The sequence below is a fragment of the Engraulis encrasicolus genome, chromosome 23, assembly GCF_034702125.1.
Source record: "Engraulis encrasicolus isolate BLACKSEA-1 chromosome 23, IST_EnEncr_1.0, whole genome shotgun sequence".
Lineage (NCBI taxonomy): Eukaryota > Metazoa > Chordata > Actinopteri > Clupeiformes > Engraulidae > Engraulis > Engraulis encrasicolus.
The window spans coordinates 9,612,607-9,625,292 of NC_085879.1; the positions used below are offsets into that span (position 1 = coordinate 9,612,607).

Sequence of the window (12,686 nt, forward strand, 5' to 3'; positions counted from 1 at the left end):
AAGCAGATATGTACCTGCAACTTTGGCCTGCTGGTGGCGCTAGAGGGTTGGGGCTGGGGACCTAAAAATTGCTCTGGATATTTCTGGGCCGGTCCTTAACGCGTGTGCCGATTTTCAGCATTTTCGACAGTACGGTTCTATGGGCTGCCATAGACTTACAGTCGGAGAAGAAACATGAATAATAATAATAATAAGAAAACGTAGAAACACTCTAAGGTGCCAGGCAGCTTCGCTGCTTGGCCCCTAAATATAGCTGCAAGCAGCAATGCGGGGCCAAGCAGTAAAGTTGCCAAAGTCGCCACGGCAACAAAAGGAGCTGCAGCGCCCCCTTTGGCCCAAAATGTTGGCAATGTTGGTGTGCATTCCTCGGAGGGGAGTGTGATCACATGAACCAAGTTTAGTTTGAATCCATTGAAGAGCTGCCGAGATATGAGCTCACTTCCTGTTACCTGTTGGTGGCGCTAGAGAGTTTGAGCTTGGGGTCTGGATTTTTTTGTGGGAGGTCATGGGATGGACTAGTATGTTTGCAAAAAATCCTAACAGAATTTGACAAACGATTGCTGAGGTATGACCTCACTTCCTGTTTCACCATTTTTACAACAATTTTGATTGGCTGTCACCCTCAAACGATAAGAGGTATCAAAAATTCTTTGAATACCCCAAAGCAAATCAGTGCCAAGATGAAGTGTGCCCTTTTGTAAGGCATTCTGACCAAAATTGTGGGACAAGTAGAATTTTTATTGAATTTCACAAAATTGAAAATGGCGGACTTTTTTCTTCCAGTTGACATGAAGTCATATAGTGCGTTGGATTCGGCTTGGCCCAAGGATTCTAGTGATAGTATTATTTTCAAAATTAGGCATACGGTGTAAAAGCTACAGGCAAAAATGTAGCTAAAAATTTGACCTGTTGGTGGCGCTACAGAGTTTTAGCTGGGGGTATAATTTTCTTTGTGGTAGGTCATAGCATGGACTACTATGTGTGTAAAAAATCCTAGCCTAATTCGACAAACGGTTGCTGAGATATGACCTCACTTCCTGTTTTGCCACTTTTACGACAATTTTGATTGGCTGTCACGGCTAAACGATTAGAGATATCTAATATTCCTTGAGACCCCATACAAACCTCAGTACAGAGATACAATATACCGAGTTTCGGGCGAAATGATCAAAAATTGCGGGAAAAATAGCATTTTTATTGAATTTTTACAAAATTCAAAATGGCGGAAAAATTATCCAGGTAGAAAATGACGTCATAGGGTGCATTGGATTCGTCTTGGCCCAAGGATTCCAGGGATACCAGGTTTATGAAAATTGGCCCAGCGGTTCAAAAGTTACAAGCAGAAATGCACCTGCGACTTTCACCTGCTGGTGGCGCTAGAGTATTGGGGCTGGGGACCTATAACTCGCTGTGGGTAATGTTGATGCTGCCTCAAATATGTGTGCCAATTTACAGCATTTTTCTATGTATGGTTCTATGGGCTACCATAGACTTACAGTGAATTTTACAAAATTCAAAATGGCGGAATTTCCCTTCTGCGTTGACATAACTTCATACAGTGCGTTGAATTCGGCTTGGCCCAAGGATTCTAGTGATAATTATATATTTTACATCGTGCATATGGTTTAAAAGCTACAGGCAAAAATGTAGCTTAAATTTTGACCTGCTGGTGGCGCTACAGAGTTTGAGCTGGGGTTCTGATTTTTATTGTGGTAGGTCATGGGATGGACTACTATGTGTGTACAAAATCCCTGCCCAATTCGACAAACGGTTGCTGAGATATGACCTCACTTCCTGTTTCGCCACGTTTACGACAATTTTGTTTGGCTCTCACGGCTAAACGATAAAAGATATCCAATATTCCTGAAGACCCCATGTGTAGCTCAGTCCAGAGATACTATATACCGAATTTCGGGTGAATTGGTCAAAAATTGCCGAAAAAATAGCATTTTTATTGAATTTTACAAAATTCAAAATGGCGGGAAAACTATCCTGGCGGAAAATGACGTCATAGGGTGCGTTGGATTCGTCTTGACTCAAGGATTCCAGGGATATCAAGTTTATGAAAATCGGCCCAGCGGTTCAAAAGTTACAAGCAGAAATGTACCTGCAACTTTGACCTGCTGGTGGCGCTAGAGCGTTGGGACTGGGGACCTATAAATCGCTGTGGGTAATGCTGAGACTGTCCCTAATGTGTGTGCCAATTTACAGCATTTTCCTACCTACGGTTCTATGGGCTGCCATTGACTTGCTAAGGAGAATTATGGTGACATAATAATAATCGTAAGAATACCAGCTAACACTATAGGGGCCTTCGCCAGCTTCGCTGCTTGGCCCCTAATAAGAATACCAGTTAACACTATAGGGGCCTTCGCCAGCTTCGCTGCTTGGCCCCTAAATATAGCTGCAAGCAGCAATGCGGGGCCAAGCAGTAAACTTGCCAAAGTCGCCACGGCAACAGAAGGAACTGCAGCGCCCCCTTTGGCCCAAATCTCGCCAATGTTGGTGTGCATTCCTTGGAGGGGAGTGTGCTCACATGAACCAAGTTTATTTTGAATCCCTTAAAGGGCTGACAAATAAAGCTCACTTCCTGTTACCTGTTGGTGGCGCTAGAGAGTTTGAGCTGGGAATCTGGATTGTTTTTGTGGGAGGTCATGGGATTGACTAGTATGTGTGCAAAAAATAGCTAAAAGAATCTGACAAACGGTTGCTGAGATATGACCTCACTTCCTGTTTTGCCACTTTTACGACAATTTTGATTGGCTGTCACCTCCAAACGATAAGAGGTATCAAAAATTCTTTGGATACCCTAATACCTATCAGTCTGAAGATGATGTGTACCTTTTTGCTGGTCATTCTGACAAAAATTGTGTGACAAGTAGCAATTTATTGAATTTTACAAAATTCAAAATGGCGGAATTTCCCTTCTGTGTTTACATAACGTTATATAGTGCGTTGGATTCGGCTTGGCCCAAGGATTCTAGTGATGATAATATATTTTACATTGTGCACATGGTTTAAAAGCTACAGGCAAAAATGTATCTAAAATTTTGACCTGTTGGTGGCGCTACAGAGTTTGAGCTGGGGGTCTGCTTTTTTTTTCAGTAGGTAACAAGATGGACATCTATGTGTGTAACAAATCCTAGCCGAAACCGACAAAGGGTTGCTGAGATATGACCTCACTTCCTGTTTTGCCACTTTTACAACAATTTTGATTGGCTGTCACGGCTAAACGATAAAAGATATCGAATATTTCTTGAGACCCCATACAAATCTCAGTACAGAGATACATTATACCGAATTTCGGGCGAAATGGTCAAAAATTGCGGGAAAAATAGCATTTTTATTGAATTTTACAAAATTCAAAATGGCGGGAAAACTTTCCAGGCAGAAAATGACGTCATAGGGTGCGTTGGATTCGTCTTGGCCCAAGGATTCCATGGATTCCAGGTTTATGAAAATTGATCCAGCGGTTCAAAACTTACAAGCAGAAATGTACCTGCGACTTTCACCTGCTGGTGGCGCTAGAGTATTGGGGCTGGGGACCTATAACTCGCTGTGGGTAATGTTGATGATGCCTCAAATATGTGTGCCAAATTACAGCATTTTTCTATGTATGGTTCTATGGGCTACCATAGACTTACAGTGAATTTTACAAAATTCAAAATGGCGGAATTTCCCTTCTGCGTTGACAGAACTTCATATAGTGCGTTGAATTCGGCTTGGCCCAAGGATTCTAGTGATAATAATATATTTTACATCGTGCATATGGTTTAAAAGCTACAGTCAAAAATGTAACTAAAATTTTGACCTGCTGGTGGCGCTACAGAGTTTGAGCTGGGGTTCTGATTTTTTTTGTGGTAGGTCATGGGATGGATTACTATGTGTGTACACAATCCCAACCTAATTCAACAAACAGTTGCTGAGATATGACCTCACTTCCTGTTTCACCACTTTTACGACAATTTTGATTGGCTGTCACGGCAAAACTATAAAAGATATCTATTATTCCTTGAGACCCCATGTGTAGCTCAGTCTAGAGATACTATATACCAAGTTTCGGGCGAATTGGTCAAAAATTGCGGAAAAAATAGCATTTTTATTGAATTTCACAAAATCCAAAATGGCGGGAAAACTATCCTGGCGGAAAATGACGTCATAGAGTGCGTTGGATTCGTCTTGGCTCAAGGATTCCATGGATACCAAGTTTATGAAAATTGGCCCAGCGGTTCAAAAGTTACAAGCAGAAATGTACCTGTGACTTTGACCTGTTGGTGGCGCTAGAGCGTTAGGGCTGGGGATCTATAAATTGCTGTGGGTAATGCTGAACCAGGCCCGAATGTGTGTGCCGATTTACAGCATTTTCCTACGTACGGTTCAATGGGCTGCCATAGACTTGCAGAGGGATAAGAATGGTGCCTAAATAATAATAATGAAGAAAACCTACTAACTCTATAGGGGCCTTCGCCAGCTTCGCTGCTTGGCCCCTAATGAAGAAAACCTACTAACTCTATAGGGGCCTTCGCCAGCTTCGCTGCTTGGCCCCTAAATAGAACTCTATTGCCTATAACAATGTTATAGGCAATGGTATGCTATAATTTTCCACAGCACACCAGGTGATCTCTCACGGCACACTAGTGTTCCCCGACATAGTCAGGGTTCCCACACGTCCTGGAAAACCTGGAAAACCTGGAAATTTAGAGATGTGTTTTCAAGTCCTTGAAAGTCCTGGAAATTCACCAAATGTCCTGGAAAAAAAATATTTGTCCTGGATTTTTTCCCCTTAAACTTTTTCCCGATTTTGTTTGTGATATAATTTTTACTCTTCTCCGAGTTTAGACATGACGATTCAATTTATATCCACCTATTGAATACATTATTGTCCACACACACACAGTTTGGTCAGGTTGCCATCTTTGATTGCACTTATACACAGTCATATTCTTTGACTCAGTGTTGCCAAAAGTCGCTAGAAGTCGCTAGTTGGCTTGCTGAAAAGTCACTAGCTGATACCATGGCGTTATATATCTCTCGAAAACCTGCTTACGGTCATAATAGGCCTACAAATAGGCAGTGCTAGCACTTCCTTACAAAAAATTGTACTGCTATCTTTTTTGGAGATCAGAGCTTTCAGTCTCACTAGCCACTTTGAAAGCTAGTTTGATATTTGGTGTGACAAATCACAGTAGTCGCATTAATTGTTTGTATGCAAGAATATTCCGAACCTGGCAACAAAACTGGCTTGCAGAAAGACACAAACCACTGGCCACAATGGTTGGTGAGCAAGAAAGTCAAAGTCAAGTCTTGTGGAGAATGCATTTAAATCCAAGTACACTAATTTTTGCGATAAGAGAGAGACTATTAAGGTATTAATTTCTGAGATAATGTGACATTAATGTGAGTTTACATTGCACTTTCATTTAATTCCGAATAAACGTTTTGTAGATCAGAAAGTATTTCAGTTGAACAGAGGCTGCACGTGCTGGGCTTGCGAAATTTGACATAGGGGTGTGGTCGCCATGCTCCAGCAGATTCCTACTAGCGGGACAGCTGGTGATCTTCAACCACAACCCAGGTCAATACCTTTGGGCAAAGAACATAGAATGGATAAGAACGCTTATTCGCAGGAAATTGCATTGGCCACGGTGTAGTACGGGGGCGTAGCCCGGGGACACCATGCGCAGTGGATGCAAGGCCATGATCGCTAAAAATTGTGACACTGGAAACTCCACAATTTGAATTGCATTGTGGGTGCGAGGAGCTGCTGCTAGTTCCGGCCCAGTCAAAATAGGATGTCCTGTCGTCAATGTTCAGTTTGTGGTTAAATGACAGCTGTCATTCAGCCTTAATTACAGATGACACAAATTCACTATGTCCTATGACCTGTTCCACACTCCGGCCCTGGCGGTAGTGGCTTTGCATTTTACCTTGCCGCCAGTACTAAGCAAATAACGTACATTGGATAAGAAGTATCACTCAATGGAAAATGCATTGGGTTAGGTGTAGTCCGAGGACATTGCTTAAAGACACTGTGCTCATGGTCAGTGGGTGCACCGCCATAATGGATAAAATCTGAACTCTGTAACTTCGCAAAATTGGTCAAGAGAGGAGATCCAGTTGTCAGTGTTTAATGTAATCCCTCCTATCACTAGTCTCCTTAGTATTAACTGCAGAAGAAGAAAGTGACTCCCCTTGCGGTCATGCCATACTATGCTCTTATGACGTCTTTGGACGTACCCTCTTCCCTAACACACTGTACTCATTCATTACAACTCATTTCAACCTTAAAGTCACATTGTCTCTAAAATGCATTGTGTGTCGCTGTGTATGTCCAATTGTGGGTCCGACGGATGAAATATCCGTCCTGAATTATCCAAAAATAGTCCTGGAAATGTCCTGGAAAATGATTTTTGAAAAAGAGTGGGAACCCTGATAGTGGTTGAAAAACACTGCTCTAAAGCACTAAAGGGAAGTCACACAGTCTAAAGCTGGGCTTACACTGTGCGACCTTTGCCCCGATTTTGCTGGGATTTGTCACTCGCACGACGTTTTGGGAGTCGGGCTGATTTCTTGCTCAATCGCAGGTGAATCGTGAGTCTCGCATCGTGTAGTGTACATGGGGTAACAACAAGCGATTTCACCTCACGATCGTGCAATCGTAGGGTCGTAAGAAAATCAAAACTGTTTGAAATCCTGGTCGCGCCTCGTGAGTAACTCGCACAGTTAAAGCAATGCTACGGCCCGATTTGACACTACACATGCACAAATTAATAGGGCCATGCGATTTGCGCTTGAGCGCGTCCTCATCTCCACCTTAGGTGCGCATGTTCCCTCCTCTTCAGCCCCGGGAAACACGTGTGTCGTGTCGCACAGTCGGACCATTCTGCCCGTCGGCTCATATAGTGTGAGGGCGTGAGTCGTGAGATATTAACTTTTAAATCGCAAAATTTCCTCGTGCAGTGTGAGCAGGAGCTTAATACCCACGACTGAAACTATCGCACAGTGTATGCCCGGCTTTACTCACATACTCACATACAGTACATACAGTATGCAATAATTTGAAATGACTAAAACACAGCTTCTATAGCACTTCAAGGGGCACTGCATAACAGTTACTCCATATGCTGGCCCTCAACGCCAACAGGTGTGAAGCCAACACTTCAAGTGACTGCATTGGAGGAAAGTTTCATGTCCACATACAAACTGGTATTCAACACCACATAAAGACATTTACCTAGTAAGACACGGCCCCTGCTATAAATTAGCTTTTACCAGAATGGCAATGGCCAATCCGTAATTTATTAGTAAAGCCCCTGTACACTGTCATAGTGCTGTAGTATGGTTTAGTACTAACGTTTTTTTCAGTGACTATCACAGTGTTTCACTGGTGGAACGGCGTAAGTTAAGAGGCTACAGCAACACTTTCTGTGTCTTTTTCGGAATGTAAAATATTCCTCTCAAAAATCGATGGTCTCTGCTGGTGATTGTAGAAGTGGCAGAGGTGATGGCACTTGTAGCTACCATTGTTGACCACCTGTTGCCTTCTCCTGTGAAATGTTCAGGTGGACCAGGCGACCCTAAGTACCCAGCATGCCTCGGTGCAGGCCCGCTGTGGTGAGAGCGAGGCCCGCTGCGCCGCTCTGGAGGCGGAGTCAAAGGTGTGGGTGAAGGAGAGGGCGGAGCTTACCCTGCGAGCAGAGGCGTTGAGGCGGGACCACGAGAGATTGATGGCCCTGCAGCAGAGGCAGGAGGTGGAGCTGGAGGAACTCATGGCCAAGCACAGCCAACTAAAAAGCAGCAGCCGGGCACAAGAGGCCCAGTTCAAGGAGCTGGAAGCCAGGTGAGATACGATGTGATACAATATAAAACAATATATGATACGCAAGGTAAGATACAATATGACACAATATAAAACTATATATGATGCGCCAGGTAAGATATGATATGATACAATACAAAACGATATATGATACGCAAGGTAAGATACAATATGACGCAATATAAAACGATATATGATACGCCAGGTAAGATATGATATGATATAATGCAAAACGATATATGATACAGCAGGTAACTTACAATATGATACAATACAAAACGATGTATGATATGGTAGTTTGGCTCAGTACTGTGTATACTTCATGCCAATTGAAGAGCAGTAGCTGAGCACAGGAGGCTTAGTTCAAGGAACTACCAGTAGATGACAGGTAAGATAGAACAACTGGCTGTGTAGTATGGGGTGAATAAAGACTAGTGGACCATGTTCTTGTACATAGAGACATAGAGAGACATATCTCAATACCATACATTAACTTCATGTCAATGAAAGAACAGCAGACGTGTTTAAGAGGCCCAGATTACAGGCCCAGGATATTCAACAGCTGTGGATGGGTAGGATGGGATATGGACAGCAATCTCACACTACCGGATGAGGTTTTTGTATTTTGCTTTTCTTTGCCGAAGGACAATACCACAAGCACTATATCAGACAAGTAAATGTTATACTGTTGGTGTGCATTGCCAAGTAGCAGAGCAACAGCCACAGCGGAAATGCCCAGTTCAAGTAACTGGAAGTCAGGGAGGATACAGCAACTGGTTGAGATGTACATGTAGAGGACAATATTGAAGTGTTTCAAGAAAGTGAAATCCACAGAAAGAAACAACTGTCAGTGGGCGGGCAGTGGAGGACACATTATTAGTATTTCAAGGAACAGGATGGCAGATAAGGTGTCACAACTGTGGGTGGGTGAGTGGGTGAGGTTTTTGTTTGTGAAAAGACAACTCTCAAAAAGGAAGGCATACGGCTACTTCATGGGTTGTGGAACAATGTTAGACAAGTGGACTGGATTCACATACTTTGCTTTTATTTGTGCAAATACATCTCTCAACACTAAGGGTGCATTTGCTTCTTGCCTAGAAGAATGGCTAGTCTAGTTGGTGCATAATTGCGAAAATATCCTCATCAAGTGTGCAACAAGCAGCTACTTCTCACCTTCTTTTTCAAACCACACAAGCAATAAATAGACAGAACTCTTCTGAATGGCAGGAGGCAAGATGCGCCATGGGAAAGACGGATAGACGAAGATAGAAGTAGAACTAGAAGTCCTCATTGAGGCGCTACACAGCATAATGATGAGGGGGCATAATGAGGTGTCATTTGGAACAGTAAGTGGATGCACAAGAGGTAAGAACAGATGAGAACAAAAATAGAGCAGACAGGAATACTTTATAGGTCGGTCGAAATAATAATGAGTGGATGTACAGCATTTTATATAAAACCTAAACCAGGAAAGATGAAAAGTATACTGTACTGACAGGGCCGGATTAGTGCACAAGCTAGAAGATAAGGCTGCAGCCTAGGGGCTCCAACCTGCCAGGGGGCCCCCAATTGGCCAAAAGGGGAAAAAATTATTTCAGAAATGAGAAATGTGACAAGATACGGTCTAGAAAATGGAGTCTGCCGTGTCAGGCACAGTTTTAAATCTTATTAAAATGCCTCTCCGTGTTTAGCAGACATGTTATACTTTTGTCACAGATTTTTCCTTCCGTGTGTGCCTACAACAACCTGTAGCCTAGGGGCCACTGCTGTTTCCCAACCAGGGGTGCGCATATAACAAGGGTTACGCAGACACATTGTAGGGGGTACATGGGAAAAAATATAATAACAAATAAATGGAGCATAGTTGTATTTGGACAGAGGAAGAGATTGAGCATGAGTTAAGGGGTACTCATCTTATGACAAAAAAAGCTTAGGGGATATCAAACACAAAAAAGATTGGTAAACATTGCGGTACAGATATACAGCACTATAATATGATTATATAAGCTCTCCAGATGATGCAGAATGCGGCGGCACGCTTGATATTCAATCAACCCAAAAGAACCCATGTTACTCCTCTGTTTATTGAGTTGCACTGGCTACCGATTGCCGCCCAGATCTAGCACAAGGCTTTGACCCTTGCCTACAAAACCATCGCAGGAACGGCCCCAACTTATCTGAAGGACCTACTAACGCCTTATGTTACTGGAAGAGAACTGCGCTTATCCAGCACAAGTCGTCTGGCTCTGCCATCCAGTCGCTCTAGATACTCCTAGTCAAGACTGTTCTCCGTTGTTGTACCCAAGTGGTGGAACGGTCTACCAGAGGCAGCAAGACTAAGCACATCTCTTGCAGCCTTCAAGAAACAAGTAAAGACCTTCCTCTTTCGAGAGGAGCTACTAAACTAATGCTTGAGCTGGCCTAACCCCAGGGCAGACTCTTGACATGATGTTTAGTTAGTTTAGCTTAGTTCACTTTGAGTGTGTGTGTGTGTGTGCGTGTGTGTGTGTGTGTGTGTGTGTGTGTGTGTGTGTGTGTGTGTGTGTGTGTGTGTGTGTGTGTGTGTGTGTGTGTGTGTGTGTGTGTGTGTGTGTGTGTGTGTGTGTGTGTGTATGTGTTTGTGAGTGTGCTGTGTGTGTACTCTTTATTAATTTAAAAAACAAAAACAAAAAAACAAAAACAAAAAAACTAACCCCCCTTTGCAACTGCACTTGTTGTTCTGTATATTTCCTGTGCACTTTGTATTTGCTTGTGATGTTGGCTTGATTATGTTCTCTTTTCAAAGTCGCTTTGGTTATAAAGCGTCTGCCAAATGCAATGTAATGTAATAATGTAATGTAATAAGCTTTGAACATATGCATTTTTTCCCTCCACATGTCAATTAAAAAGGCTAAGTGGTAAATAAGTGAGGTACGTGGGTTCCGTTGTACTTAATTGCTTAATAATTGCATGTCACTCTAGATGAAATGTATAAATGTATATAAAAGTGGGTTTAAAAAGGTAAAAGTGGTGTTTGTGTGACAAGACCTGCTACTTACAGTACTTTGGTCTTTGATCCATAAGTGCCTGCTACACTAAGTGTATTGTCAAGCAAATACAGTGTATAGTGTGATGTGAAAGTGGCTATGGTATTTTGTGATGAAACACCTCGTCTCTGCTCTAGTCTTTTATCCAAAGTGTCTGCTAAGAGTTTTCGTGCAATGAGACGTGTTCTGGGCTCTGGACTGACACCAGGGGAGCTGTTAAACATCTGTACAAAAACATCTCTAAATATCATTCTGTACAAACGCATATGTGATAATTGAAATGTAAAAACATACTGCGACATGGTTTTTTTGCTTGATGAGACTCATTTTCTCTGTTTGGTTCTTTTACTCAGACATCTGTGTGAGGTGAAGTAAAATAAAAGAGGTGACGAGTTCTCATGTGAGGATACACCTTCTCTACTTTTTGGTCTCTTCACAGCCACCAGTAGTTGTAAAACAATATACAGTACATGTACAACAATAAACCAAGCACTGTGTACAAATACATACATGCTTTGGAAGTTGGACATGAATTATCGGAACATCGAATGTTGAAAACTGCTAAATATGTAGTCTCCATTTGCATGCTATTCCAAATTTTCATTCAACATCCTGTCCCTGCCTCAATGTCCTCCAAAATGCCAGCGAAGTCATTCACGTATACTGTGATTGGGCATCTACCTAAACCCCGTACCCTGTTTGATTAGGGCACCCAGGGAGAACTGAAATTTTGTAAACTAGACTACAGGCTTTTTTTCAATAATGAGCTATTTCATGTACTATTTTCAGAATCCCATGACAGTTCAAGATAACATGACTAAAACAAGTTGGCGACTTCCACTTTCAGTGTAATTTAAAAACATAACATGATGCCTCCACATCCTGTGTCTCCTCTTAGTCACCAGGAGCTGTTGGAGCGCAAGAGGCATCTGGAGCGCGGGGAGGAGGAGGTGCAGCGGGAGCGGGAGCAGATGCAGAGGAGCGCCCAGGAACAGATGGAGAAGGAGTGCGAGCTGGAGAGACTACGCACCGACAATGACAGGTCAGGAGGGGAGGGAGGCGCCAGGGTGGGAGTGTGTGTGTGTGTGTGTGTGTGTGTGTGTGTGTGTGTGTGTGTGTGTGTGTGTGTGTGTGTGTGTGTGTGTGTGTGTGTGTGTGTGTGTGTGTGTGTGTGTGTGTGTGCGTGACAGAGCGCGAGAGAGAGAGAGAGAGAGAAAGGGAGAGAGAGCAAAAGACAGACATAAAGAAAGACAAGGAACTGGAAAAACTATGTACTGATAATGTTTCAGTAGAATGGCCAGAGAGAGAGAGAGAGAGAGAGAGAGAGATAGAGAGAGATCATCAGGTTATGAACAGGTCACAACAACACTGATGTAGTGGATGGTGCATGCAAGGTCAAAGTCATAACAGTCAAAGTCGCCCTCTGCTATTTTCTCCTTTTTCATTGCACTTACTCTTGTTTTCTTCTTGTATCCTATCAATCCTTCATCCAGCCTACCATCTACTGTATGATGGTAGCACAAAGAGAGACTCCATATGGCCAATGGCACTTCAATGAAAGCCTGGTGGTGTTCAAAATAATAGAGCACAGTAGAGGCACTTCATGGATAATATGTTGTAGGTGTATAGTGACAACATCACAGATGTGTAATGTACTGAACTGAAGTAGAAGAACAAGTGTTGTATCAAGAAACTGACTTAGCAAGTGAAAGTATTACATTTATTGACAATATGCAGTGAAAGTAGGAAAACAATGTGTTAACACACAGTAAATGTACATGCATATATTCACCTAACTGTTAAGGTAGGTAAGAAGCTAGTGACTTGTTGCCTTGCTGCCT

General features: G+C 42.7%; 1 protein-coding gene across 1 annotated transcript in view; it reads left to right on the forward strand.

Annotated features, from left to right (window-relative positions):
• ccdc88b (coiled-coil domain containing 88B) overlaps positions 1-12,686 on the forward strand; it is an 86,076-nt gene that overhangs the window by 50,424 nt on the left and 22,966 nt on the right. The window contains exons 22-23 of the mRNA XM_063190616.1: positions 7,563-7,840; positions 11,744-11,887. Of these exons, the coding sequence (XP_063046686.1) occupies positions 7,563-7,840; positions 11,744-11,887 (422 nt within the window). The remainder of the gene's footprint in view (positions 1-7,562; positions 7,841-11,743; positions 11,888-12,686) is intronic.